Source organism: Mixophyes fleayi, chromosome 3 (assembly GCF_038048845.1).
Source record: "Mixophyes fleayi isolate aMixFle1 chromosome 3, aMixFle1.hap1, whole genome shotgun sequence".
NCBI lineage: Eukaryota > Metazoa > Chordata > Amphibia > Anura > Limnodynastidae > Mixophyes > Mixophyes fleayi.
In genome coordinates, this window is record NC_134404.1 from 1,198,228 (window position 1) to 1,225,830 (window position 27,603).

The window sequence follows — 27,603 nt, forward strand, 5'->3', positions numbered from 1 at the left end:
ACAACATGGTGGTCAGACAAGAGGTCATCACACTGGGCTGCTTTAAGGTGTCTGATATGAACAACTGTCCTGTTACCAGACATCTGGGATAAGATGCTGAGTCCTTCAGTAGGCTTAGTGACAGGAAGTCAGCTGTGCACATGATGATATCTTCCCCCAGTGATCAGATTACCCCTATGACAATGTGTCTTATTAATGGTCGTTGTATAACTTGTATTTAGATCAAGCAATGAGTAATAATTCTGCACACTATAATGACGGGGACACCATGGTTATATAGTATTATGCTGAGGACCGTCTTCCTATGAATGTATGTACACTTTTATCTCTCTAGCACACCGCTGCGGAATTCGTGGCAGCTTTATAGGTAACAGGTTTCTGTTCTGTCCTATAGGGAAGGAGGACACGTCACCTGGATGTCATCGGGCCTCAGGAAGCCAGCCAGGTGAAATATATATATATATATATATAATATACCACACAGCAATAGATATAGAGCGGGTGATGAATGGCCGTGCTCAGTAACACACTAACGCGTTGTATCCTCGCTCATTGTCATTTCCACCTTTTATATGACTTTTGTTTTGGCTTACACATGCAGTTCTGCTATAAATCATAAGTACTATGCTTCTTGCCCATACCATTATATCATCAGGCCATAGCCCTGGGATACGACAGTCGTGCTCTCTGCATGGAGCAGCGTTGAGACCAGTATCCTGGGGCTATGAACTGATGATATATTGGCAAGGCTGAAAGGCAAGGAATGAGGGCGGTAATATAATGCAATGCTGTGTGTAGTAAAGGTTTCAGGCGACCGGTTATCGTGTGTCGATTTATACACACACTAGTTAAAAGCCCGTCAAAATGACAGAAGAAAATGAGTAAGATCATGTTATTATATAACATCTAATACTTTAAATGTATTTCAGTAGTTATCTGCTGTGTTATAGCTCTATACTGCCACCTAGTGTTTCACCACATACATGTACAGTTATCTGCTATGTTATAGCTCTATACTGCCACCTAGTGTTTCACCACATACATGTACAGTTATCTGCTATGTTATAGCTCTATACTGCCCCCTAGTGTTTCACCACATACATGTACAGTTATCTGCTGTGTTATAGCTCTATACTGCCAACTAGTGTTTCACCACATACATGTACAGTTATCTGCTATGTTATAGCTCTATACTGCCACCTAGTGTTTCACCACATACATGTACAGTTATCTGCTGTGTTATAGCTCTATACTGCCACCTAGTGTTTTACCACATACATGTACAGTTATCTGCTATGTTATAGCTCTATACTGCCACCTAGTGTTTCACCACATACATGTACAGTTATCTGCTATGTTATAGCTCTATACTGCCACCTAGTGTTTTACCACATACATGTACAGTTATCTGCTATGTTATAGCTCTATACTGCCACCTAGTGTTTCACCACATACATGTACAGTTATCTGCTATGTTATAGCTCTATACTGCCCCCTAGTGTTTTACCACATACATGTACAGTTATCTGCTGTGTTATAGCTCTATACTGCCACCTAGTGTTTCACCACATACATGTACAGTTATCTGCTGTGTTATAGCTCTATACTGCCAACTAGTGTTTCACCACATACATGTACAGTTAGATGCTGTGTTATAGCTCTATACTGCCCCCTAGTGTTTTACCACATACATGTACAGTTATCTGCTCTGTTATAGCTCTATACTGCCCCCTAGTGTTTCACCACATACATGTACAGTTATCTGCTGTGTTATAGCTCTATACTGCCACCTAGTGTTTCACCACATACATGTACAGTTATCTGCTGTGTTATAGCTCTATACTGCCAACTAGTGTTTCACCACATACATGTACAGTTAGATGCTGTGTTATAGCTCTATACTGCCACCTAGTGTTTCACCACATACATGTACAGTTATCTGCTGTGTTATAGCTCTATACTGCCAACTAGTGTTTCACCACATACATGTACAGTTAGATGCTGTGTTATAGCTCTATACTGCCCCCTAGTGTTTTACCACATACATGTACAGTTATCTGCTCTGTTATAGCTCTATACTGCCCCCTAGTGTTTCACCACATACATGTACAGTTATCTGCTGTGTTATAGCTCTATACTGCCAACTAGTGTTTCACCACATACATGTACAGTTAGATGCTGTGTTATAGCTCTATACTGCCCCCTAGTGTTTCACCACATACATGTACAGTTATCTGCTGTGTTATAGCTCTATACTGCCCCCTAGTGTTTTACCACATACATGTACAGTTATCTGCTCTGTTATAGCTCTATACTGCCACCTAGTGTTTCACCACATACATGTACAGTTAGATACTGTGTTATAGCTCTATACTGCCACCTAGTGTTTCACCACATACATGTACAGTTATCTGCTGTGTTATAGCTCTATACTGCCAACTAGTGTTTCACTACATACATGTACAGTTATCTGCTGTTATAGCTCTATACTGCCACCTAGTGTTTCACCACATACATGTACAGTTAGATGCTGTGTTATAGCTCTATACTGCCAACTAGTGTTTCACCACATACATGTACAGTTAGATGCTGTGTTATAGCTCTATACTGCCACCTAGTGTTTCACCACATACATATAAAGGTGAGGAGCAGTGTTGGCCATATAATACGGAGATGTTGCTTATAATCCGAAATGGCGAATGGTGGCCTTACGTGTCCCTTCCTCTGGGGAGACATTTACTGCCCAGGCTGATATTGAACAGAGGATCTGTACGTTGTACGACCTTCTCCCCTGATAGATTGAGCTAAGCCCACTGAGACCTAAACACACTGAGAACAGAAGCAGATAGACACCAGCTGGGTTTGGGGTAGAGACATTATACACCCCTCCCCCGGTTCCTTGAATGGGGTGTTGCGGCCCCTGTACCCCGGTTTGGGGCGTTACATATAAAAGCCCCAGAAATATGATGTGTAACGTTCTTACCTGTACATAACCTTATTAGTTTTTGTCAGAGCGGAGACCAGAGAGGAGCTGCATGTGGCCGGTCTCTTATTTTATTTGACCTTAATAACATTTTGTTTTTTTACTATGTAATTATTACTCTTTCCTAATAACATAAATGTTAAATGTAACACCCTGTTACTCCTGCTAAGGGGTGTACATGTAAAATCCTCCTGTGTGTATTACTTCTACATGCGCAGTGTCTCACCAAGTCCTCCTTGTCTGGGTATTTGGATATAATGACCACCAGGAGTGACTTGGGGACCCGCGGTAACCACACACTTCACACAACTCTGACACTCCATAACATTGTGCTTTTATAGAAAAATATTTTCTTGAAAATATGTTTTAAATATGTTAGCACTGTCACCTTCTCTCTGCAGCTGTCCCGGCCGTCGCTATGACGACCGACCGTCGCTATGACGACCGGGACGTCATTTCCAGGGTCTTCGTCCCGGTTGCCTGGGCAACAACCGGGTCACTGTAGTTCTCCTGTCGCCGCGCCCGGCTGTTTGACAGCGCGCAAGTCTGTGTAGATTCAGCTGCTCAGCATTTGTCATTAGCAGCAAATTTCTCTCCCCTCATTGGTTTGCGGGGCTATGTATTAATTAGGCTGCTCCTGGGGATTCTGGAGGGCTCTTCCCTTATTGGTTACTTGGACTATTTAAGGCAATGAGGACTGAGCCTCACTGCCGCTTATAGCGTCCTGTTTCCAGTGCTGCTGCCTGCTACCTTGTTCCTGTGTTGGTGTCGCTACCTCTGATTGATTACCCGTGTATGACCCTTGCCTGTTCCTGGACTCTGAACCTGTACTTCTGACCCTGATCTATTGCCTGGACTCTTACGCTGCTGTTTTGCCTGTGACCTCTGACCTCGGCTTGTTTACTGGTTTTGCTGTCTGCTGCCGGCCCTCGACCCTTGCTTGGATTCACACTGCTTTTGCTCCTACACACTATCGCTGGGTTCTCCCCAGTCAGTGCACATCTCACAACCCTCTGTTTGTCTGTGGCCAAGTCTGTCCCCAAGACTAGGGGCTCCAGTGAACACCAGACTTTCAGAGCAGACTCCGGGTTTTGTCGCACTGGCTGGAGGTGTTCCTAACATTATAACCGGCCAGTGAAGATTGGTGTTTATTGCCATGGACAACAGCGACTTGAACCTTTCTCCAGCCCAGGTCCTGGCTAACCAGATCCAGGCGATTTCTCAAGTAGTACAGGGCCTATCCCAGCGCTTGGCAGGTCAAGAAGAGGCTTCCAGAAACCTGCAGCCTCAGCAAGCTTCCGCTGGTGTCATTCCAGAGCCAAAAATTAACCTGCCTGAACGGTTCTCGGGAAGCAGGTCTGCTTTCCGCAACTTTAAAGAGAGTTGCAGGTTATACTTCTGCCTGAGACCACGCTCCTCCAGTTCCAAACATAAAATAGTAGGGATTGTTATCTCTCTACTCCAGGGCGACCCTCAGTCTTGGGCCTTCTCCCTTCCACCAACCGGTCCAGCCTTACAGACCATGGATGCCTTCTTCCAGGCCCTGGGGTTACTATATGATGACCCAGACCGGGTGGCCTCAGCTGAGTCTCATCTCCAAGCATTAAGGCAAGGACGACGTACCGCTGAGGAATATTGTGCGGAATTCCGGCGATGGTCCACCGATAGTGCCTGGAATGATCCGGCACTGTGGAGTCAATTCTGCTTGGGTTTCACCGAGCAAATTAAGGACTCCTTAATTCAGTATCCCGTCCCTGTCTCTCTGGAAGATTTGATGCAGCTCGTCATTAAAATTGACCGTCGAATTAGAGAGAGGAAAGCAGAACGGGAGTCGTCTATACCTGTTGGCTCACCACCCAGTTCTAGTGTTAAGTTGCCGGATTCCCCTGAACCCATGCAGCTAGGTGCTTACCGCCTGCCTCCGGAGGAACGCTCAAGAAGACGCTCACTAGGCTTTTGTTTGTATTGTGGCCAACCAGGCCACCTCATACGCTCCTGTCCCAACAAGTCGGGAAATGCCAAAACCTAAGCGCAGGCAAAGAGGTGCGCTTAGGTCTGCAAATTATCTCTTCAGAAAACTCCTTGTTGGTTCCTGGACATCTAGCCTTCCGTGACAAATTCATGGATGTTACAGCTTAACTTGATAGTGGTGCAGCGGGTATCTTCCTGGATATTCACTTGGCTCGGACGCTTGACATTCCGGATATCAAGTTTAGGATCAAGCATTACCACCTGTGGTTTGGATGGTAACCCCTTGCCGGGGGGTAGAATTCTCGCGAAGACTCCTATGGTACGGTTGTCTGTGGGAGCCCTCCATAGGGAGGAACTCTCATTCTACCTAATTACCTGTCCCTCTGCTCCGTTGATTCTGGGGTATCCGTGGCTTCACAGCCATAATCCCCTTATTGATTGGAAAAGAGGGGAGATCATCCGTTGGAGTCCAGAGTGCTCTACTTGTTTGATCCTGCCTCTCAGAACTCTGCAGCCTAGTCTGGAATTTTGCCTGCACCCTACCAGGATTTCGGTGATGTATTCTGTAAACAGAAGGCTGACTCTCTCTCGCCTCATGGGGACTGTGACTGTACAATCGAGTTTGTGCCGGGTTCAAAATTGCCCAAAGGGCATCTATATTCTTTGTCTGCCCCTGAAACACAAGCCATGGAACAGTACGTGGAGGAGAACCTAAAGAAAGGATTCATCCACCCCTCCAAATCTCCTGTAGGTGCTGGATGTTTCTTTGTGGCCAAAAAAGACATCAGTCTGAGACCCTGCATCGATTATCGTGGGCTGAATAAGATCACGATTAAAAATACTTATCCGCTGCCCTTGATTTCTGTTCTGTTTGACCAGCTCAAGTCTGCCACCATCTTCTCTAAGATTGACCTGCGGGGCGCTTATAATCTCATCCGCATCAGACAGGGAGACAAATGGAAGACGGCCTTTAATACCCTCTCTGGGCATTATGAATATTTGGTGATACCATTTGGATTGTGTAACGCCCCGGCAGTCTTCCAAGATCTAATCATTGACATCTTGCGAGAATTCTTAGGTAAGACCGTGGTGGTTTATTTAGATGATATTTTAATTTATTCTCAGTCCTTGTCCCAGCACCGCCAACACGTTCGGGAAGTTCTGGAGAAATTACGTCAACACCACCTCTACACAAAATTTGAGAAGTGTGAGTTCGAAGTCCCCAGTATGGCCTTCTTATACTACATCATTTCTTCTTCTGGCTTCTCCATGGACCCCAGTAAAGTCCAAGCAATCCAAGACTTGGTTCTACCTACTAACCTCAAGGCGATCCAAAGGTTCCTTGGTTTCGCCAGCTATTACCGGAGGTTTATACGCTCTTTTTCTTCTTTGGTGGCTCCTATTACAGCCCTCACCCGGAAGAGCGCAGACCCAGCTAATTGGTCTTCAGAGGCATTGGCGAGCTTTTCTGCCCTTAAAGTCGCCTTCACTTCTGCACCCGTTCTCAGGCACCCAGATCCTGAACTCCCATTCATTGTAGAAGTAGACGCCTCGGATGTAGGAGGAGGCGCCAATCTCTCTCAAAGGGATCCTCAAAGCAAAAAATTGCACCCATGTGCGTATCTGTCCAGGAAATTCTCATCTGCCGGAATTAATTATGATGTTGGGAATAGGGAGTTATTGGCCATCAAGTGGGCCTTTGAAGAATGGCGGCATTGGTTAGAAGGAGCATCTCACATTATTACCATCTTCACTGACCACAAAAACCTTCAGTATATTCAGACCGCCAAAACTCTAAATCCTCAACAGGCCCGCTGGGCTTTGTTTTTCACCCGGTTCAATTTTTCTCATCACTTACCGTCCGCGATCAAAGAATACCAAGGCTGATTCTCTGTCTCTGAGTTTTATGGCATCCCATCCTCAGCCTCCTGACCCGCATTCTATTTCCTCGACCTCCATTCATGTCGGTCTAACTCAGGATCTCGGGGTCACACTCCGCCGCTTTCAGAAAATTGCTCCAGCTCAGACACCCGCTGAAAAGTTGTTTGTCCCAGTTCATCTCAGGAAGTCGGCCCTCATCGAATGCCACGACAACCGCTCAGCAGGTCATCCCGGTATCCAGAGAACCATATATATACTTTCCCGCTGGCCCACCTTGTCCTCTGATGCGGAAAACTATGTCCGCACTTGCCCAGAATGTGCCAGGAACAAGTCTTCCAGAATCCGTCCTCCGGGTCAACTTCTACCCTTGTTAATCCCAAACAGGCCATGGACCCATATTTCCATGGACTTTATTGTCGACCTCCCTTTGTCCTCGGGTCATAACTGTCACCGATTTAGGGTATTTGCTTACTGATTTTTGCACTACTCACCCAAGAGGTGCGGAGTCTAACGTGTTCCTGGTTTTCACCAGGGACCCCCGCAAGGAAGTGTGGTCTTAGCTGCGGGAACACGCAGGTCGCGGTCCTCTAAGGGAGTAATCAGTGAAGCAGTAGATGAAAGCGGTGTCGTACAGGCCCAGTCCAAACCGTGAATTCAGGAGATGTCCAAGGGAAAGTTCAAAGCCGTAGTCAGGAAAGCCGGGTCGAGGTCAGAAGCACAGGAGGAAGAATCAAATATCAAGCCGAGGTCAAGTTCACAGGGAGCACAGAACAGGGGTAGTAAGTAACAAGCCGGGTAATACACAGGAAGCGCTGGAAACGGTACACAGGAACGCTGGAGCTAGGAGGAGACCTAATACTCTGGCACTCTCCATGTGCCAGAGTGAGGCTTTTATACAGGTGCAGTCCAATCACTGGCGGTGGTGACGCTAAACACCACCGCCGGAGTTACTAGGAAGCGTTCCGTTGCCTAGCAACGGAACGCGCGACCGCTGACCCGGAAGTACGCTTGGTTGCCTGGCAACCGAGCGCTCTGTCACAGAAGCAGACGTCCATCTCTGTGCGGCAGGCATAGCGCGGAGACGGCGTCTGACAGTACCTCCTCCCCTACTTTGTTGGATAGATCTTTGTTTGAAGAACTGTTTCAATAACCGTGGGGCGTGGAGATCTTCTTTTTGCACCCAGGATCTCTCTTCTGGCCCAAAGCCTTTCCAATGTACTAAGAATTGGTGTCGTCCATGAAGGATAAGGAAATCCAGGATACGACAAACTTCAAATTCTTCACCTTCCGTAGTACGTACAGGAGCTGGACGATGAGGCGACTGATGAAATTTATTGAGTACAAGTGGTTTGAGAAGAGAGATATGAAAGACATTGTGGATCTTCAGGGAAGAGGGTAACCGGAGTCTGTAGGTTACTGCATTGATCACATGTGTTATGGAAAAGGGACCAATATAACGGGGAGCCAATTTTTGAGAAGGTACTCTCAACTTAAGGTTACGTGTGGATAACCATACTTTGTCGTGAACCTGTAAAAGAGGGACCAGTCTCCGATGGCGGTCTGCTGCTTGCTTATAGCGTAGGGAAGTCTCTTGGAGTCTAGCTTTCGTGTTAGACCAAATCTGAGAAAGGTTCCGCATGACATCCTCCACTGCGGGAACTGACAAGGAACTTTGGCTGGAAAAATCTGGGAGGGTGGGTTGGGAACCATAAACAATAAAAAATGGAGAGGCACCAGTAGACTCGTGATGATGAATATTGTGAGAAAACTCCGCCCAGGGTAAGAGATTAGCCCATTCTGCTTGATTGTCTGAAGAAAAACATCGTAAGAAGACTTCGAGATCTTGGTTAACCCGCTCTGTTTGACCATTGGTTTGTGGATGATAACCTGATGAAAACTTGAGGTCAGACCCAAGTATTTTACAAAAGGCCCTCCAGAATTTGGAAACGAATTGCACTCCACGGTCAGAGATGATCTCACGAGGACATCCATGAAGTCTAAATATTTCTTTAATGAAGACAGAAGCTAACTGAGAAGCAGATGGTAGAGCAGACAAAGGTACAAAGTGGGCCATTTTAGAAAATCTGTCCACAACAACCCAAATAGTGGTGTATCCATTGCTGGGGGGAAGGTCTGTGATGAAATCCATGGATATGCTTTGCCAAGGGAAATCTGGAATGGGAAGTGGTTGAAGGAGTCCAGAAGGGGCCATTCTGGGGTTCTTACAACGGGCACATGTATCACAAGAAGCCACAAAACTTCGTACATCTGAATGTAGTGTCGGCCACCAATATCTCTGACAAAGAAATTCAAGAGTTTTCTTAACACCAGCGTGTCCTGCCAATTTAGAGGAATGCGCCCAGCGGAGGGCTTTAATTCGTAAATTAGGCTCTAAGAAGGAACAGCCCCTTGGGGGTGTCTTGGCCGTGGTTTTGGTAAGGGCGATAACCCTGGTAGGATTTAGAATGGGTAGAGGTTCCGAGGAAGTACAGAGATCCGTGTTGTCAAAAGATCGAGATAGAGCATCAGCTCGGATGTTCTTGGATCCTGGGTGGTAGGTCAGGATGATATCAAAACGTGCGAAGAACGATGCCCATCGAGCTTGGCGTGGATTAAGGCATCGAGCCTCGCTAACATAAAGCAGGTTTTTATGATCGGTAAGGACCGTTACTGGATGACGTGAACCTTCAAGTAAGTGTCGCCACTCCTCTAGGGCAGCCTTGATAGCTAGTAACTCTTTGTCACCAATTCCATAATTCTTCTCGTGGGATAAAAAATATTTGGAAAAGAACCCGCAAGATAAATGAGAACCGTTTTTGGATTTTTGGAAGAGTACTGCCCCCACACCTATAGCAGAGGCGTCAACCTCTAGAAAAAAGAGTTCAGATTGATCCGGTTGAGACAGGGCTGGAGCGGATGAAAAGGCCTGTTTCAGGAGATTAAATGCCTTTAGGGCTTCTGGAGACCAATTCCTGGGGTTGGCTGATTTTCGTGTCAGCGCTGTTATAGGTGCAATAATGGAGGAGAACCCTTTAACAAATTGTCTGTAATAATTGGCGAATCCAATAAACCTTTGGATGGCCTTGGTGCCCTGGGGAAGAAGCCAGTTGGTAATGGCAGACACCTTAAGTGGGTCCATGCTTAATCCTGCTCCGGAAACAATGTACCCAAGGAAAGAGATTTGTTCCACCTCAAAGATACATTTTTCTAATTTGCAGAAGAGTCGATTAGCTCGTAATCGGAGTAAGACTTCCTTCACATGGTGTCGATGGGAGGCAATGTCTTGGGAAAAGATTAGAATGTCGTCCAAATAGACAACGACGAAGTGATATAAACAGTCTTGGAAGATTTCATTAACGAAGGATTGAAATACTGCGGGGGCGTTACTAAGCCCGAAGGGCATGACTAGATATTCGAAATGTCCGTCCCGCGTGTTAAACGCTGTCTTCCACTCGTCTCCTTGACGGATCCGTACTAAATTGTATGCCCCTCTGAGATCTAGTTTGGTAAAGATGCGGGCTCCACTAATCTTGTCGAAAAGGTCCATAATAAGGGGTAATGGATAACGGTTCTTGATAGTAATTTTATTTAGATGCCGATAATCAATACATGGGCGTAAGGGTCCGTCTTTCTTTTTAACAAAGAAAAATCCTGCTCCGGCTGGAGAAGATGATTTTCTAATGAACCCTCGGGCTAGGTTTTCAGATATGTATTGTGACATAGCTTGTGTCTCCGGTAAGGACAGGAGATACGTCCTACCACGAGGAATTTGTTTTCCCGGGATTAATTCAATCGGACAGTCCCACGGGCGATGGGGTGGAAGAATCTCTGATCTTTGTTTGGAGAAGACGTCCTTAAAGGCTAAATAGACCGAAGGTAATGTACAGGTTTTAGAATTCGTCTGAGTATGACAGACTTGAAAGCGGTGTGAGGGAATACATTGCTTATGACACTGCGGGCCCCAGGAAATAACCTCCGCACGAACCCAGTCAAATTGAGGAGAATGGTTCCGGAGCCAAGGAAGACCCAGTATCAGTGGGTTAATAGACTGTGGTAATACTAGGAATTGGATCCACTCTTGATGTAAGGCTCCTACCAACAATTGAACCGCACTCGTAATGCTGGAGATGACACCGTTGCTGACACGGTTACCATCCACGGCAGTGAGGGTAAGCGGTTGGGGCAGATCTTGAATGGTTAACTGGAGCTCTGAAGCAAGAGAGGCCGAAATAAAATTTCCTGCGGCACCGGAGTCCACGAAGGCAGAGATTTGTTGGGGTCCTTTAGTAGTAAAGAGCTGGACAGGCATGAGAAACTCGAGATTGGAGGTGGAGTAGGGAGTGGAAACGGTGACTCCTAGGGCGGCCTCCCTCTTACCGTCTAGGAGGAGGCGTTTCCCGGTCTCTTGGGACAGAGACTTAGAACGTGACCAGACTCCCCACAATATAGACATAATCTCTGCTTGAACCGTCTCTCGCGTTCTTCAGACGTTAGTTTAGAGCGGCCAAGCTGCATAGGTTCTTCAGTGGAAGATATTGGGTTTTGAAATTGGGGAGCCAAACGGGGAGTCCGTCTTGTAGAGGACCTTTCTGAACTTCTCTCTCTGAAACGAAGATCGATCCTGATACATAATGAAACGAGGGCGTCCAACTCCGAGGGGAGTTCTCTGGTAGCCAATTCGTCCTTAATTCGATCGGTAAGACCCTGCCAGAAGGAAGCAATGAGGGCTTCATTGTTCCATCGAAGCTCAGAGGAGAGAGTCCGAAATTGAACGGCATACTGCCCGACAGACATAGAACCTTGTCGCAGGTTCAAGAGGCTAGATGCGGCAGAAGAGACTCTGCCCGGTTCGTCGAAGACCTTCCTGAACATGTCAATAAAAGCCGCGGAGTCCTCCAGCAAAGGGTCATTGTGCTCCCATAACGGGGATGCCCAGGCCAGGGCTTGCCCACTAAGTAGCGAAATTATGAAGGCTACCTTGGTACGTTCCGAGGAGAATGCTGTAGAGTTACACTCAAAGTGAATGGCACACTGGTTAAGGAACCCTCTACATCTTTTTGGATCCCCGTCAAACTTATCGGGGGAAGGTATTCTTAGTCCAGTAGTGGCGGCTGGAGGGGCAGCAGGAGCCGCAGGGGACACTGCAGAGCGAGAAGGAGCCGCAGATGGTTCCGTAGGAGGGGTTTGTCCTGCCCGTAGAGAGTCCAGGCGAGATAGGATTCCCTGCACACACTGGAGTAAACGAGCCTGGTCCGCCTCCTGCTGTTCCACTCGGCGGCCCAGGTGGATAATGAGGTCCCGAGTTGTAGGTTCACCTTTTCCATCTGACGTCATGGCCAGAGTATACTGTCACAGATTTAGGGTATTTGCTAACTGATTTTTGCACTACTCACCCAAGAGGTGCGGAGTCTAACGTGTTCCTGGTTTTCACCAGGGACCCCCGCAAGGAAGTGTGGTCTTAGCTGCGGGAACACGCAGGTCGCGGTCCTCTAAGGGAGTAATCAGTGAAGCAGTAGATGAAAGCGGTGTCGTACAGGCCCAGTCCAAACCGTGAATTCAGGAGATGTCCAAGGGAAAGTTCAAAGCCGTAGTCAGGAAAGCCGGGTCGAGGTCAGAAGCACAGGAGGAAGAATCAAATATCAAGCCGAGGTCAAGTTCACAGGGAGCACAGAACAGGGGTAGTAAGTAACAAGCTGGGTAATACACAGGAAGCGCTGGAAACGGTACACAGGAACGCTGGAGCTAGGAGGAGACCTAATACTCTGGCACTCTCCATGTGCCAGAGTGAGGCTTTTATACAGGTGCAGTCCAATCACTGGCGGTGGTGACGCTAAACACCACCGCCGGAGTTACTAGGAAGCGTTCCGTTGCCTAGCAACGGAACGCGCGACCGCTGACCCGGAAGTACGCTCGGTTGCCTGGCAACCGAGCGCTCTGTCACAGAAGCAGACGTCCGTCTCTGTGCGGCAGGCATAGCACGGAGACAGCGTCTGACAATAACACCATCTGGGTAGTTGTTGATCGGTTCAGCAAGATGGCACACTTTATACCCTTACTCAAATTGCCGGATGCCAGAAGTTTAGCTACCTTATTTATTACCCATATCTTCCGTCTCCACGGCCTTCCAGAAAACATTGTTTCGGATCGAGGGTCTCAGTTTATTGCACAATTTTGGAGGTCTTTTTGTAATTCCATAGGAATTAGTATCAGTCTGTCCTCTGCTTACCACCCTCAGTCAAATGGGCAGATGGAAAGAACCAATCAGTCCTTGGAACAGTTCCTCCGCATCTATGTTTCCAAGTTCCACGATAATTGGTCCTCTGTCTTGCCCTGGGCAGAATTCGCTTACAACAATTCCTACCATTCTGCAACACACATATCCCCATTCTTCTGTAATCTCGGGTTCCACCCAAAATCTAACTCCTTCTCTTCTGCTGTTTCCCTTGGTGATCCTGGAATACCTGCCTTCACTGCCAGGTTGAAGTCCGTTTGGAAGAAGGTACATTCCGCTCTGTGTCAAGCTTCTCTTAGGTCTAAAGCCTTCGCTGATCGCCATCGTGGTCCATGTGTATTAAAAGCAGGAGATCGTGTGTGGTTGTCCACACGGAACATCAAATTGAGGCAACCTTGCAAGAAACTTATTAGTGATATTACAGTAATCTATCTGTATGTCCCCTCACTCCCCAGTTATTCTATATCACAGTGTAAATATAACATTACAGATCACTCTGCCCGGATTCCTGAGACACATTGTTCATACACTGATCTCCAGCCGAGGTCCACAGATGTATCTTCTGGATATCTGCAGACGTTGACATATGGGGTAATAACAGGAAATTATGTTTGCTGGTGGTATAGAGGAAGGTGTACAGTGGGGTGTGAGGGTGGTATAGAGGAAGGTGTACTGTGGGGGGTGGGGTGTGAGGTGGTGGTATAGATGAAGGTGTACAGTGGGGTGTGAGGTGGTGGTATAGAGGAAGGTGTACAGTGGGGGGTGAGGTGGTGGTATAGAGGAAGGTGTACAGTCGGGGATGAGGTGGTGGTATAGAGGAAGGTGTACAGTGGGGGTGAGGTGGTGGTATAGAGGAAGGTGTACTGTGGGGTGTGAGGTGGTGGTATAGAGGAAGGTGTACTGTGGGGTGTGAGGTGGTGGTATAGAGGAAGGTGTACAGGGGGGTGTGAGGTGGTGGTATAGAGGAAGGTGTACAGTGAGGTGGGTGTATAGAGGAAGGTGTACTGTGGGGTGTGAGGTGGTGGTATAGAGGAAGGTGTACAGGGGGGTGTGAGGTGGTGGTATAGAGGAAGGTGTACAGTGAGGTGGGTGTATAGAGGAAGGTGTACAGTGGGGGGTGAGGTGGTGGTATAGAGGAAGGTGTACAGTGGGGGGTGAGGTGGTGGTATAGAGGAAGGTGTACAGTGGGGGGTGAGGTGGTGGTATAGAGGAAGGTGTACAGTTGGGTGTGAGGTGGTGTTATAGAGGAAGGTGTACAGTGGGGTGTGAGGTGGTGGTATAGAGAAAGGTGTACAGGGGGGTGTGAGGTCGTGTTATAGTGGAAGGTGTACAGCGGGTGGTGGGGTGTGAGGTGGTGTTTTAGAGGAAGGTATACAGTGGGGTGTGAGGTGGTGTTATAGAGGGAGGTGTACAGTGAGGTGGTGGTATAGAGGAAGGTGTACAGTGGGGTGTGAGGTGGTGGTATAGAGGAAGGTGTACAGTTGGGTGTGAGGTGGTTGTATAGAGGAAGGTGTACAGTTGGGTGTGAGGTGGTTGTATAGAGGAAGGTGTACAGTGGGGTGTGAGGTGGTGGTATAGAGGAAGGTGTACAGTGGGTGGTGGGGTGTGAGGTTGTTGCATAGATGAAGGTGTACAGTGGGGTGTGAGGTGGTGGTATAGAGGAAGGTGTACAGTGGGGTGTGAGGTGGTGGTATAGAGGAAGGTGTACAGTGGGGTGTGAGGTGGTTGTATAGAGGAAGGTGTACAGTGAGGTGGTGGTATAGAGGAAGGTGTACAGTGGGGTGTGAGGTGGTTGTATAGAGGAAGGTGTACAGTGAGGTGGTTGTATAGATGAAGGTGTACAGTGGGGTGTGAGGTGGTGGTATAGAGGAAGGTGTACAGTGGGGGGTGAGGTGTGGTATAGAGGAAGGTGTACAGTGGGGTGTGAGGTGGTGGTATAGAGGAAGGTGTACAGTGGGGTTTGAGGTGGTTGTATAGAGGAAGGTGTACAGTGGGGTGTGAGGGTGGTATAGAGGAAGGTGTATAGTGGGGGGTGGGGTGTGAGGTGGTGGTATAGAGGAAGGTGTATAGTGGGGGGTGGGGTGTGAGGGGGTTGTATAGAGGAAGGTGTACAGTGGGGTGTGAGGGGGTTGTATAGAGGAAGGTGTTCAGTGGGGTGTGAGGTGGTTGTATAGTGGAAGGTGTACTGTGGGGGGTGGGGTGTGAGGTGGTGGTATAGAGGAAGGTGTACAGTGGGGTGTGAGGGGGTTGTATAGAGGAAGGTGTACAGTGGGGTGTGAGGTGGTGTTATAGAGGAAGGTGTACAGTGGGGTGTGAGGTGGTGGTATAGAGGAAGGTGTACAGTTGGGTGTGAGGTGGTTGTATAGAGGAAGGTGTACAGTGGGGTGTGAGGTGGTGGTATAGAGGAAGGTGTACAGTGGGTGGTGGGGTGTGAGGTTGTTGCATAGATGAAGGTGTACAGTGGGGTGTGAGGTGGTGGTATAGAGGAAGGTATACAGTGGGGTGTGAGGTGGTTGTATAGAGGAAGGTGTACAGTGAGGTGGTTGTATAGAGGAAGGTGTACAGTGGGGTTTGAGGTGGTTGTATAGAGGAAGGTGTACAGTGGGGTGTGAGGGTGGTATAGAGGAAGGTGTATAGTGGGGGGTGGGGTGTGAGGTGGTGGTATAGAGGAAGGTGTATAGTGGGGGGTGGGGTGTGAGGGGGTTGTATAGAGGAAGGTGTACAGTGGGGTGTGAGGGGGTTGTATAGAGGAAGGTGTTCAGTGGGGTGTGAGGTGGTTGTATAGTGGAAGGTGTACTGTGGGGGGTGGGGTGTGAGGTGGTGGTATAGAGGAAGGTGTACAGTGGGGTGTGAGGGGGTTGTATAGAGGAAGGTGTACAGTGGGGTGTGAGGTGGTGGTATAGAGGAAGGTGTACAGTGGGGTGTGAGGTGGTGTTATAGAGGAAGGTGTACAGTGGGGTGTGAGGTGGTGGTATAGAGGAAGGTGTACAGTTGGGTGTGAGGTGTTGGTATAGAGGAAGGTGTACAGTGGGGGGTGAGGTGGTGGTATAGAGGAAAGTGTACAGTGGGGGGTGAGGTGGTGGTATAGATGAAGGTGTACAGTGGGGGGTGAGGTGGTGGTATAGAGGAAGGTGTACAGTGGGGGGTGAGGTGGTGGTATAGAGGAAGGTGTACAGTGGGGGGTGAGGTGGTGGTATAGAGGAAGGTGTACAGTCGGGGGTGAGGTGGTGGTATAGAGGAAAGTGTACAGTGGGGGTGAGGTGGTGGTATAGATGAAGGTGTACAGTGGGGGGTGAGGTGGTGGTATAGAGGAAGGTGTATAGTGGGGTGTGAGGTGGTTGTATAGAGGAAGGTGTACAGTTGGGTGTGAGGTGGTGTTATAGAGGAAGGTGTACAGTGGGGTGTGAGGTGGTGGTATAGAGAAAGGTGTACAGGGGGGTGTGAGGTCGTGTTATAGTGGAAGGTGTACAGCGGGTGGTGGGGTGTGAGGTGGTGTTTTAGAGGAAGGTATACAGTGGGGTGTGAGGTGGTGTTATAGAGGAAGGTGTACAGTGAGGTGGTGGTATAGAGGAAGGTGTACAGTGGGGTGTGAGGTGGTATTATAGAGGAAGGTGTACAGTGGGGTGTGAGGTGGTGGTATAGAGGAAGGTGTACAGTGGGGTGTGAGGTGGTGGTATAGAGGAAGGTGTACAGTTGGATGTGAGGTGGTGGTATAGAGGAAGGTGTACAGTGGGGGGTGAGGTGGTGGTATAGAGGAAGGTGTACAGTCGGGGGTGAGGTGGTGGTATAGAGGAAAGTGTACAGTGGGGGTGAGGTGGTGGTTTAGATGAAGGTGTACAGTGGGGGTGAGGTGGTAGTATAGAGGAAAGTGTACAGGGGGGTGTGAGGTGGTGGTATAGAGGAAGGTGTACAGTGAGGTGGTGGTATAGAGGAAGGTGTACAGTGGGGTGTGAGGTGGTGGTATAGAGGAAGGTGTACAGGGGGGTGTGAGGTGGTGGTATAGAGGAAGGTGTACAGCGGGTGGTGGGGTGTGAGGTGGTTGTATAGACGATCGTGCACAGCGGGTGGTGGGGTGTGAGGTGTTATAGAGGAAGGTGTACAGTGGGGTGTGAGGTGGTGGTATAGAGAAAGGTGTACAGGGGGGTGTGAGGTGGTGTTATAGTGGAAGGTGTACAGCGGGTGGTGGGGTGTGAGGTGGTGTTTTAGAGGAAGGTATACAGTGGGGTGTAAGGTGGTGTTATAGAGGAAGGTGTACAGTGAGGTGGTGGTATAGAGGAAGGTGTACAGTGGGGTGTGAGGTGGTGTTATAGAGGAAGGTGTACAGTGGGGTGTGAGGTGGTGTTATAGAGGAAGGTGTACAGTGGGGTGTGAGGTGGTGGTATAGAGGAAGGTGTACAGTGGGGGGTGAGGTGGTGGTATAGAGGAAGGTGTACAGTCGGGGGTGAGGTGGTGGTATAGAGGAAAGTGTACAGTGGGGGGTGAGGTGGTGGTATAGATGAAGGTGTACAGTGGGGGGTGAGGTGGTGGTATAGAGGAAAGTGTACAGGGGGGTGTGAGGTGGTGGTATAGAGGAAGGTGTACAGTGGGGTGTGAGGTGGTGGTATAGAGGAAGGTGTACAGGGGGGTGTGAGGTGGTGGTATAGAGGAAGGTGTACAGTGAGGTGGTGGTATAGAGGAAGGTGTACAGTGGGGTGTGAGGTGGTGGTATAGAGGAAGGTATACAGCGGGTGGTGGGGTGTGAGGTGTTATAGAGGAAGGTGTACAGTGGGGTGTGAGGTGGTGGTATAGCGAAAGGTGTACAGGGGGGTGTGAGGTCGTGTTATAGTGGAAGGTGTACAGCGGGTGGTGGGGTGTGAGGTGGTGTTTTAGAGGAAGGTATACAGTGGGGTGTGAGGTGGTGTTATAGAGGAAGGTGTACAGTGAGGTGGTGGTATAGAGGAAGGTGTACAGTGGGGTGTGAGGTGATGTTATAGAGGAAGGTGTACAGTGGGGTGTGAGGTGGTGGTATAGAGGAAGGTGTACAGTTGGATGTGAGGTGGTGGTATAGAGGAAGGTGTACAGTGGGGGGTGAGGTGGTGGTATAGAGGAAGGTGTACAGTCGGGGGTGAGGTGGTGGTATAGAGGAAAGTGTACAGTGGGGGTGAGGTGGTGGTTTAGATGAAGGTGTACAGTGGGGGGGTGAGGTGGTGGTATAGAGGAAGGTGTACAGTGGGGGTGAGGTGGTGGTATAGAGGAAAGTGTACAGGGGGGTGTGAGGTGGTGGTATAGAGGAAGGTGTACAGTGAGGTGGTGGTATAGAGGAAGGTGTACAGTGGGGTGTGAGGTGGTGGTATAGAGGAAGGTGTACAGGGGGGTGTGAGGTGGTGGTATAGAGGAAGGTGTACAGCGGGTGGTGGGGTGTGAGGTGGTTGTATAGACGATCGTGCACAGCGGGTGGTGGGGTGTGAGGTGTTATAGAGGAAGGTGTACAGTGGGGTGTGAGGTGGTGGTATAGAGAAAGGTGTACAGGGGGGTGTGAGGTGGTGTTATAGTGGAAGGTGTACAGCGGGTGGTGGGGTGTGAGGTGGTGTTTTAGAGGAAGGTATACAGTGGGGTGTAAGGTGGTGTTATAGAGGAAGGTGTACAGTGAGGTGGTGGTATAGAGGAAGGTGTACAGTGGGGTGTGAGGTGGTGTTATAGAGGAAGGTGTACAGTTGGGTGTGAGGTGGTGGTATAGAGGAAGGTGTACAGTCGGGGATGAGGTGGTGGTATAGAGGAAAGTGTACAGTGGGGGGTGAGGTGGTGGTATAGATGAAGGTGTACAGTGGGGGGTGAGGTGGTGGTATAGAGGAAAGTGTACAGGGGGGTGTGAGGTGGTGGTATAGAGGAAGGTGTACAGTGAGGTGGTGGTATAGAGGAAGGTGTACAGGGGGGTGTGAGGTGGTGGTATAGAGGAAGGTGTACAGTGAGGTGGTGGTATAGAGGAAGGTGTACAGTGGGGTGTGAGGTGGTGGTATAGAGGAAGGTGTACAGTGGGGGTGAGGTGGTGGTATAGAGGAAAGTGTACAGGGGGGTGTGAGGTGGTGGTATAGAGGAAGGTGTACAGGGGGGTGTGAGGTGGTGGTATAGAGGAAGGTGTACAGTGAGGTGGTGGTATAGAGGAAGGTGTACAGTGGGGTGTGAGGTGGTGGTATAGAGGAAGGTGTACAGTGGGGTGTGAGGTGGTGGTATAGAGGAAGGTGTACAGGGGGGTGTGAGGTGGTGGTATAGAGGAAGGTGTACAGTGAGGTGGTGGTATAGAGGAAGGTGTACAGTGGGGTGTGAGGTGGTGGTATAGAGAAAGGTGTACAGGGGGGTGTGAGGTGGTGTTATAGTGGAAGGTATACAGTGGGGTGTAAGGTGGTGTTATAGAGGAAGGTGTACAGTGAACTGGGTGGCAGTTGTATAGGGGGCAGTTTACAGTGGGCATCTGGGTGTATTTGTCCCCTCATGATGTATTCAGTGCTTTTAGTAACCTTCACTTCTACTGTTATTGTTCCTTCTTGTCAGGAGCAGGCGGAGGGTGATGAAGATCTGGATGAAGATTTCTCCAGGTTGGTGACGGTTGCTCTATATTAAGTTTTGTCCTTGTAATATTAGATGTAAATGATGTATCTATTGTTACTTTTTACCCCTATTGCTGTTACTTGCAGATATTGAACAGCGTTGCCCCCGCCACTTGTGCTGAGCGTTGGCCGTGCGCGCCCCCCCACCTGTGCTGAGCGTTGGCCGCGCGCGACCCCCCCCACCTGTGCCGAGCATTGGCCGTGCGCGCCCCCCCACCTGTGCTGAGCGTTGGCCGTGCGCACCCCCCACCTGTGCCGAGCGTTGGCCGTGCGCACCCCCCCCACCTGTGCTGAGCGTTGAACGTGCGCGACCCCCCCACCTGTGCCGAGCGTTGGCCGTGCGCGTCCCCCCGCCTGTGCCGAGCATTGGCCGTGCGCGTCCCCCCGCCTGTGCCGAGCGTTGGCCGTGCGGGTCCCCCCACCTGTGCCGAGCGTTGGCCGTGCGCACCCCCCCCCACCTGTGATGAGCGTTGACCGTGCGCGACCCCCCCACCTGTGCCGAGCGTTGGCCGTGGGCGTCCCCCCGCCTGTGCCAAGCGTTGGCCGTGCGCGTCCCCCCGCCTGTGCCGAGCGTTGGCCGTGCGCGTCCCCCCGCCTGTGCCGAGCGTTGGCCGTGGGCGTCCCCCCGCCTGTGCCGAGCGTTGGCCGTGCGCGTCCCCCCGCCTGTGCCGAGCGTTGACCGTGCGCGACCCCCCCACCTGTGCCGAGCGTTGGCCGTGGGCGTCCCCCCGCCTGTGCCGAGCGTTGGCCGTGCGCGTCCCCCCGCCTGTGCCGAGCGTTGGCCGTGCGCGTCCCCCCGCCTGTGCCGAGCGTTGGCCGTGGGCGTCCCCCCGCCTGTGCCGAGCGTTGGCCGTGCGCGTCCCCCCGCCTGTGCCGAGCGTTGGCCGTGCGCGTCCCCCCGCCTGTGCCGAGCGTTGGCCGTGCGCGTCCCCCCACCTGCTTGACAATAGCACAATCAATCATTTGAGTTTTTTTGTCATTGTGTTAGATTTATGTTTTGTTGAATGAGGTAATTAATGTTTTAAATGAAATTAAAGTGCGTGATGACAGGTTTGTATCTGAGACAAGCTGTGTGTGGGAGGAATCCCGGCACACGGCTGCTGCTGGCAGTGTAATGTTTGGCTGATGGAGGAAGACAGCAAAGCTGACAAGTTATAGATATATAATAAAGTGTATATATTACAGTTGTCTCACATGACTGTGGTGTGTTATGGCCACAGTAGTGAAATGTTATCTCTGATGTCGGAGGCTGAGAGAGATAAGGATGTTGTTGGCAATGAAGTAAATATTTTAGTATTTAGTATGGACGAGTAGGCACCGAAGCAGAGAAGGTGTAAGTATTGTTGTGTGAAATACATGTTTATCCTTGTCACTCTCTGCCATCACTAACCAATGATGACCTCTCTAATCATCACAGCTATATATATATATGTATATATGTATGTATGTAACTGGTGTTATCACCACTCGTGTTATATAACTTGTCTCTTCTTGAAGCTGCTTTATGGAGGATGGCGCAGACAGAATGGGTAAAGTGACGCTGTTATGTGTTCTCCTAGTTCCTTGTCTGTTGTCTAGTTCAGGATTTCTCCGATAGTTCCCTATAGAATATTGGTGTGCCACGATTAACATACCGCACCATAATCGTGTGCACCAACAGTGTGCCATGATTAACATACCGCACCATAATCGTGTGCACCAACAGTGTGCCACGATTAACATACCGCACCATAATCGTGTACCATGCAAGCGACCTTACTGTACCGCACCAACAGTGTGCCATGACGCCAACCATACCATCCCCAAATTACATTTATTGTGACTAATTCCGTTCCTTTCCAATCCCTCATTCTAATCATGGGCTGTAGAAGAAAGTACAAAGAACAAACTAATAAGAAATAACCATCACCATAACCAGACTAAAGCCCCATACTGAGATTGTCCCCGTTTATATTATATTCTCAGAGTTTCCCACTGTCAGGGTGTAATATTTTGAGAAGTTTTATTTTGAAACTCCTATATTGGCTCCCACCCTTTATCATTTTGTGCTTTTTTATTGGTTTGTGTTAACACTAAGTTTTTACAAATATATTCAACAAAATAGTTAAATGAAAGATGACTTAGTACCTTGTTACACTCCATTTTAATGTCCGTGTACCCCATATATAAAGTTATTGTCAGTGTTTGTCTCTTCGACCTTCCATCTCTCTATAGATAACCATTGTCCTCTATCTGCACTCCCTTATGTAGAAATGAATGTTTTCAAGCAATAGAAAAATAGAGGTGAGTCCCTCCTAGCTCTGTCCCCTAGAGGCTCAGAGCCTCTGCCTCTAGGGAAATAATGTGGAATTGAGAGTTTGTGCTCCGCACCCGATCCTGACACCTGTGTTTTGTGGCCACAAACTATCATTAGGTCACTAGAGGTAAAAGTATCCCACAACTCTATCTGCCCTCTCGCCTTTGATTTACATTTCTGTATATTCATCAACCATTTTTCTCCCTTGTGGCTCCTCTTTGACACCCGAACATGTCTGTTCTCTTCTTTGATACCATTCTCTTTTGGCCCTTTGTAAAACATTCTTCTCTTTCTGCCACCACCCCACAACCTCTCTCTGTAGCTTCTCTTTCTCACACCCCCCATCCACTCCCATCATTTGTCCTTACGGCTGTCCTCCTTCAATGCTCATTATCTGTATGTCTCTTACATTTAAATACAGCCACGTGCTCCTTACTCATATCTGTCTACACTTTCAGACTGGCAGAGACCGGCACAAGGCAGCCAGGATCCTCCGAGACAGTGACATGAGATCTCCTGATACAGAATTATCACTTCAACCTCATGTTCTACAGGGTATCCTAACATGCTCATTACGTGTCGGGGTCTCAGGTTATAATGTAATGGCAATCAGATGGGGAGAAACTTGGCTCAGTGAAAGCACAGTACGACTATTATGTTGTGTCCGATTGAATTACTGAAACCTTTTGAGTTGTCATCTGTTTGCAGAATTTCAGCGTTTTCCTTTCATGAAGTGCCAAAACGGTCTTGGAAGTATTCAACTCTTTGTATTCTGTCATCTTCTTTTGAATTGTACCCATGTCTGTTGTATGGTTCACTAACTGAGCATCTTCAAGCTTTGCCGACAGATGATTCATCTTGCACATCTCCACAAGATTCTCCAATGAATGGTCCATCGGCCAGATCTCCACAAGATTCACCAATGAATGGTTCCATCAGCCAGATCTCCATAAGATTCACCAATAAATGATCCATCAGCCAAATCTCCACAAGATTCACCAATAAATGGTCCATCAGCCAAATCTCCACAAGATTCACCAATAAATGGTCCATCAGCCAAATCTCCACAAGAATCACCAATAAATGATCCATCAGCCAAATCTCTACAAGCTCCACTGATGAATGGTCCATCAGCCAAATCTCCACAAGATTCACCAATAAATGTTCCATCAGCCAGGTCTCCACAAGCTCCACCGATGAATGGTCCATCAGCCAGATCTCCACAAGCTCCACTGATGAATGGTCCATCAGCCAGGTCTCCACAAGCTCCACTGATGAATGATCCATCAGCCAGATCTCCACAAGCTCCACTGATGAATGGTCCATCAGCCAGATCTCCACAAGCTCCACTGATGAATGGTCCATCAGCCAGATCTCCACAAGCTCCACTGATGAATGGTCCATCAGCCAGATCTCCACAAGCTCCACTGATGAATGGTCCATCAGCCAGATCTCCACAAGCTCCACTGATGAATGGTCCATCAGCCAGATCTCCACAAGCTCCACTGATGAATGGTCCATCAGCCATATATTCACATGCTATAGTGATACGTTTAATTCCTAATGAAGTATGGTGCTATTTTTATCAAGTTATGCAAACTAGACCTAGACTGTTAAAATGTGTCATTTTATGAGTCACTGTGCTGGAATGAGTAGTTATCGGGGATGTTAGCTGTTTTTGTAAATCTCTTTTCACTGTGAGCCATGAATAAAGATCTGGACATATCAGTATCCAGGTGGGGACGTACAATTACAGCTCTGGACAGTTAGTTATGCTTCTTCCTCTTAGTGATGGTTATAGTAAATCATGTGCTATACCCCTCTCCCCTTAGTTTTCTGTTTTCAGGATAAATAGTTGGTGAGTGACCATAGAGGGCTGGTTCTCTTCAGCTGTGGGTCATACTAATAACTGTTTAATACACGAGTATGATTTAATAAATGAGGAAAAGACAGAACTACAACCTCTATAATAGTTATGTCTCGTCATATATGAAGGTCCCTGCTAGAAGACATTAAGTGTTTGACTCCACTAAATCTACAGAAGATTTTCGGAGGAAGGTGGGAATGCTCCATAACCTTTTATTTAGTAATAGAAGTATAAAGTCAGTGTAAGAGGTAACCGGGAGACTTTCTCAATCTTTATTCTGAGGATTTCAGCTTGAGAGTGTAATAAAATTACTGTAGATAAAAGGAGAGTGATAATAGTATAGTAATTTGCAATAATGGGACTGGATTGGAATAGTTTTAAGAGGATCTGCTCCTATCATTCATAATGAGCGTTATCTGCCTACCCGGGATGTTCTCCCAGCAGGTACGACGGTCCCCAGTATAAATATCTACAGATAGAAGTAACCAGAAGCTACATCGTCCTGAAGTGACCCGCTGACCAGCGTTGATGTACTTACTGCCCCTCTGATGCAGGAACGTTGGGGAACGTTACATGTAACGAGTGTGGTCAGCGACACCTAACTCTCTCCACACAAATACACCAATTGGGATGCTGCGTCCTACAAACTCTTCCTATGATACTACGTACTGAGAAATACACCCATTTCTGTCATTATAGCCTTCCAGCACACAGCTTTAATCTCTGGCTGGCTGCGTTCATGACACTGCCTCATTAGCTCATTACTATTTTACTGCTTTGTTTCTTTACTCTTTCACAATAGAGAATTTATATAACAATCTCTTTCTCTTCTCTGATTGTCCCATGTTTCAGACACGCCAATGGGATGACAGATCTTTACAGAGTCTAGATGTATTCCAGTCCACTCCTTATGTGTTTGCATTCTGTAAGAGGGGACTAATCCCATTAGGTAGAGAAGGATGAGTCTGGTTCTTTATATCTTTGCTAATTCAGAATTGTATGTTGTGTAGGAGTGAATATTTTATACAACAATATTGTTGCTGCTGGTGTCTAAATTTTTTTACAATCTGCTCTGTACCCCTTGAGTTGTCTTCCCTAGTATATTCCCTCTTCTCTGTACCTATTATAATTTGTGAGAAGTCAATAAAAACTTAAGTTACAAATGTTAAAAGTGCCCTTGTGATTCATTTTGCATATGTTTCAACATTGAGGATTCTTTTTTCTTTCAATAACAAGTTAAGTACTTTATTTAAGCATGCATCTGATCATTATCTCCTTTTTAAAATCTCTCTGGAGGGAAAACCAGTATGGCTGCCAGTCATACTCTCAGATATTAGCAAGTCATATCATAGCTGAGGAGGAGGATTTTACAGTGTAGACAGAGCTTAGATGGATGGTCCAAAGCAGACAGCTGAAGCTGTGATGCTCCAAAGTAAGCAGTGGTACCTGGGCTAAGCCCTGAAAGATGGAGCCTCCTGTGGATCCTTCCCTTGAGAATCCCCAGGCTGTGAGGTCTGCGAAGCCTTGAATGGTCAGAGAGTGTTAGGAGCCACGGCGGCCGCAGGCACCGCTGCGACTCTCTGCTTACTCATGACGTCCCGGCCGTCTCCATGATGACCGGGCGTCACTTCCGGTTTTTCGGCCCCGGCCGTTGTCAAGGCAACGGTCGGACGCTGAGTGTTCTAAACAGGTTATTGGTTATCAGGGCTCAGCCCTGTGATAACCAATAAGCCCCAGTAAATGCCTAATAAATCAGCCCACAGGCTGGGATATAATTAGCACCTGCGCACCGGCAGGTAGTGCAGCCAGGCGCAGGTGCTAATTATATCCCAGCCTGTGGGCTGATTTATTAGGCATTTACTGGGGCTTATTGGTTATCACAGGGCTGAGCCCTGATTGGTTGGTGGCAGTATGTTAGGCAGGGAGGGCTTAGCCTCCCTTCCGGTTATAGCGTTCAGTTTGCCTGTCAGCTAGCCTGCTCCTGTATCGTGTTGGTGACAACCTCTGGATTGATTTCTTGTGTATGACCCCTGCCTGGACTTTGACTCTGCCTGTTTGCCAGTGACCCTTAACCTTTCAGCCTGTACCTTGGATCTTGCTACCGTGCCTGTGACCCCGATCTTTGGCTTATTTACCAACTATTCCTGCTTGCAAGTGACCTCTGACCTCGGCTAGTTTACTGGATTCGCTGCCTGCCATTACTCCTCATTCCTGGGTTCTCCGCAGCCGGTACCCATCTCACGACCCTCCGTTAGTCTGCGGCCAAGTCTGTCCCCACCACTAGGGGCAACAGTGAACACCAGACTTTTGGAGCAGACTCCGGGTTTTGTGGTATTGGCTGCTGGTGTTCCTAACAGAGAGCAGCTCCCTGGATAAAGGCCAGAAGAACATTGCAAACCCTGGGCCTGTTGTGGCTGCACCTCCAGAAGTGAACGTGGACCAGGAGAAAGCTCTAGGTGTGCAGACAAGCAGTGCGAGCATAATCCCTATTGACCGAGAAACATCAAGGAGCGTAAAAGCGTCTGTGTTGTGTCCGATAACCCAATGGCTGCCCTAAGGCAGAAGCAATAAGTCTGGGCCTTTGGTCCCTGAGCAGAGGGCCGTGGAGAATACCTCTCGCAGTTCTGAGTTGAGTGAAGGGGAAAACAAGGGCAGGCGAGCATGAGTGGGGACGACACTGACTCTACGGGACCTGATGATTCTGTGATTACAGCCGAGGAGGTAGAGGTGACCCAGCTGAAATAGGAACTTGCAGACAGAAACTGTATGTTCACGTATGACCGGGTGGCATGTACTTGTGAGATGAGCAACATGATAGAAATTATAAATGAAAAAGAGAAATCTAAAGGCAGACTGTAGAAAGATCCATGGAGGTGATGAGAGTTCATCAAAGGAACATACGAGGTTGCCTACCCAAGCTGAAGAGAAGAGCTGCTTTTATTGTAGAGGCAGCAGATTACAGGGAAGCCAAAAGAACACTCTACTTTAAATATACAGTAGAGATGGGGACGATATGGACACAAACACACAGATAGCAGATGGTGGGTGAGAGTCCCCCCAGCACTGATGGAAAATATTTCCCTGTGGTCATTGATGGTGGTATAACAGGTGGGAGGAGGAGTAAAAGAACAAATGCAACCATGACTTGTGGTTACCGAAGGTAGTAATGGCACAGCAGAAGTCAGTGGAAGTAGCGCTGCGAGTAGTGATGTGCAGGCGAGGAGCCACAGGAGACATATGTGTAACGGTGCGGAGGTGGTCCCAGGTGACACATGATAATGCAAGTAGAGCGCCAATATCATACCAGGGTAGTTAGGGGTGACCCGGTAATAATAATGATTCATATTCGTTTACAAAGCACCTGCATATTCCGTAGCGCTTTACAATTAGGAAGCCCATAATATAACAATATGGGTAATACAGAGATGTAAGAGGGCCCTGCTTACAATCTAATAAAGAATTTAAGTTTTCTCATAAACATCCCAGAGTGCCCAATTTTATACACTTTGTTTTCTTTTGTCTAAATCTATGGGACAATTGGAGTTTGATACATGAGGGTAAGTGCTGCATATTGGTCCAGCCAGATTGCAAAGGTAAAAAGTGTTTAGTGTGCAATCACACAGAAATATTGGTCAGAGGGTTGTGGTCTCGTGTTAGCTGTGTAGAGGGTGGTAATAGGGGAGATTAAGATGGTGGATGAGGAATATCATAAGCTTGTCTGAAGAGGTGGCTTTTCAGTGAACGCTTGAAGGTTTGGAGACTAGAGGAAAGTCTTACTGTAACCTAGAA

At 48.3% G+C, this 27,603-nt stretch overlaps 1 protein-coding gene across 2 annotated transcripts in view; it reads left to right on the plus strand.

Moving 5' to 3' along the window:
- LOC142143288 (low density lipoprotein receptor adapter protein 1-B-like) overlaps positions 1 to 24,979 on the plus strand; it is a 44,990-nt gene extending 20,011 nt beyond the window's left edge. The window contains exons 6-10 of one of the 2 annotated variants that reach the window (XM_075201004.1): positions 395 to 445; positions 13,558 to 13,658; positions 19,596 to 19,639; positions 21,149 to 21,180; positions 22,406 to 24,979. In XM_075201004.1, coding sequence (XP_075057105.1) covers positions 395 to 445; positions 13,558 to 13,658; positions 19,596 to 19,639; positions 21,149 to 21,180; positions 22,406 to 22,452 — 275 coding nt within the window. In that variant the 3' untranslated portion in view covers positions 22,453 to 24,979. The remainder of the gene's footprint in view (positions 1 to 394; positions 446 to 13,557; positions 13,659 to 19,595; positions 19,640 to 21,148; positions 21,181 to 22,405) is intronic. The other variant, XM_075201005.1, reaches the window with a different exon arrangement.
- The last annotated feature ends 2,624 nt before the right edge of the window (positions 24,980 to 27,603 follow it).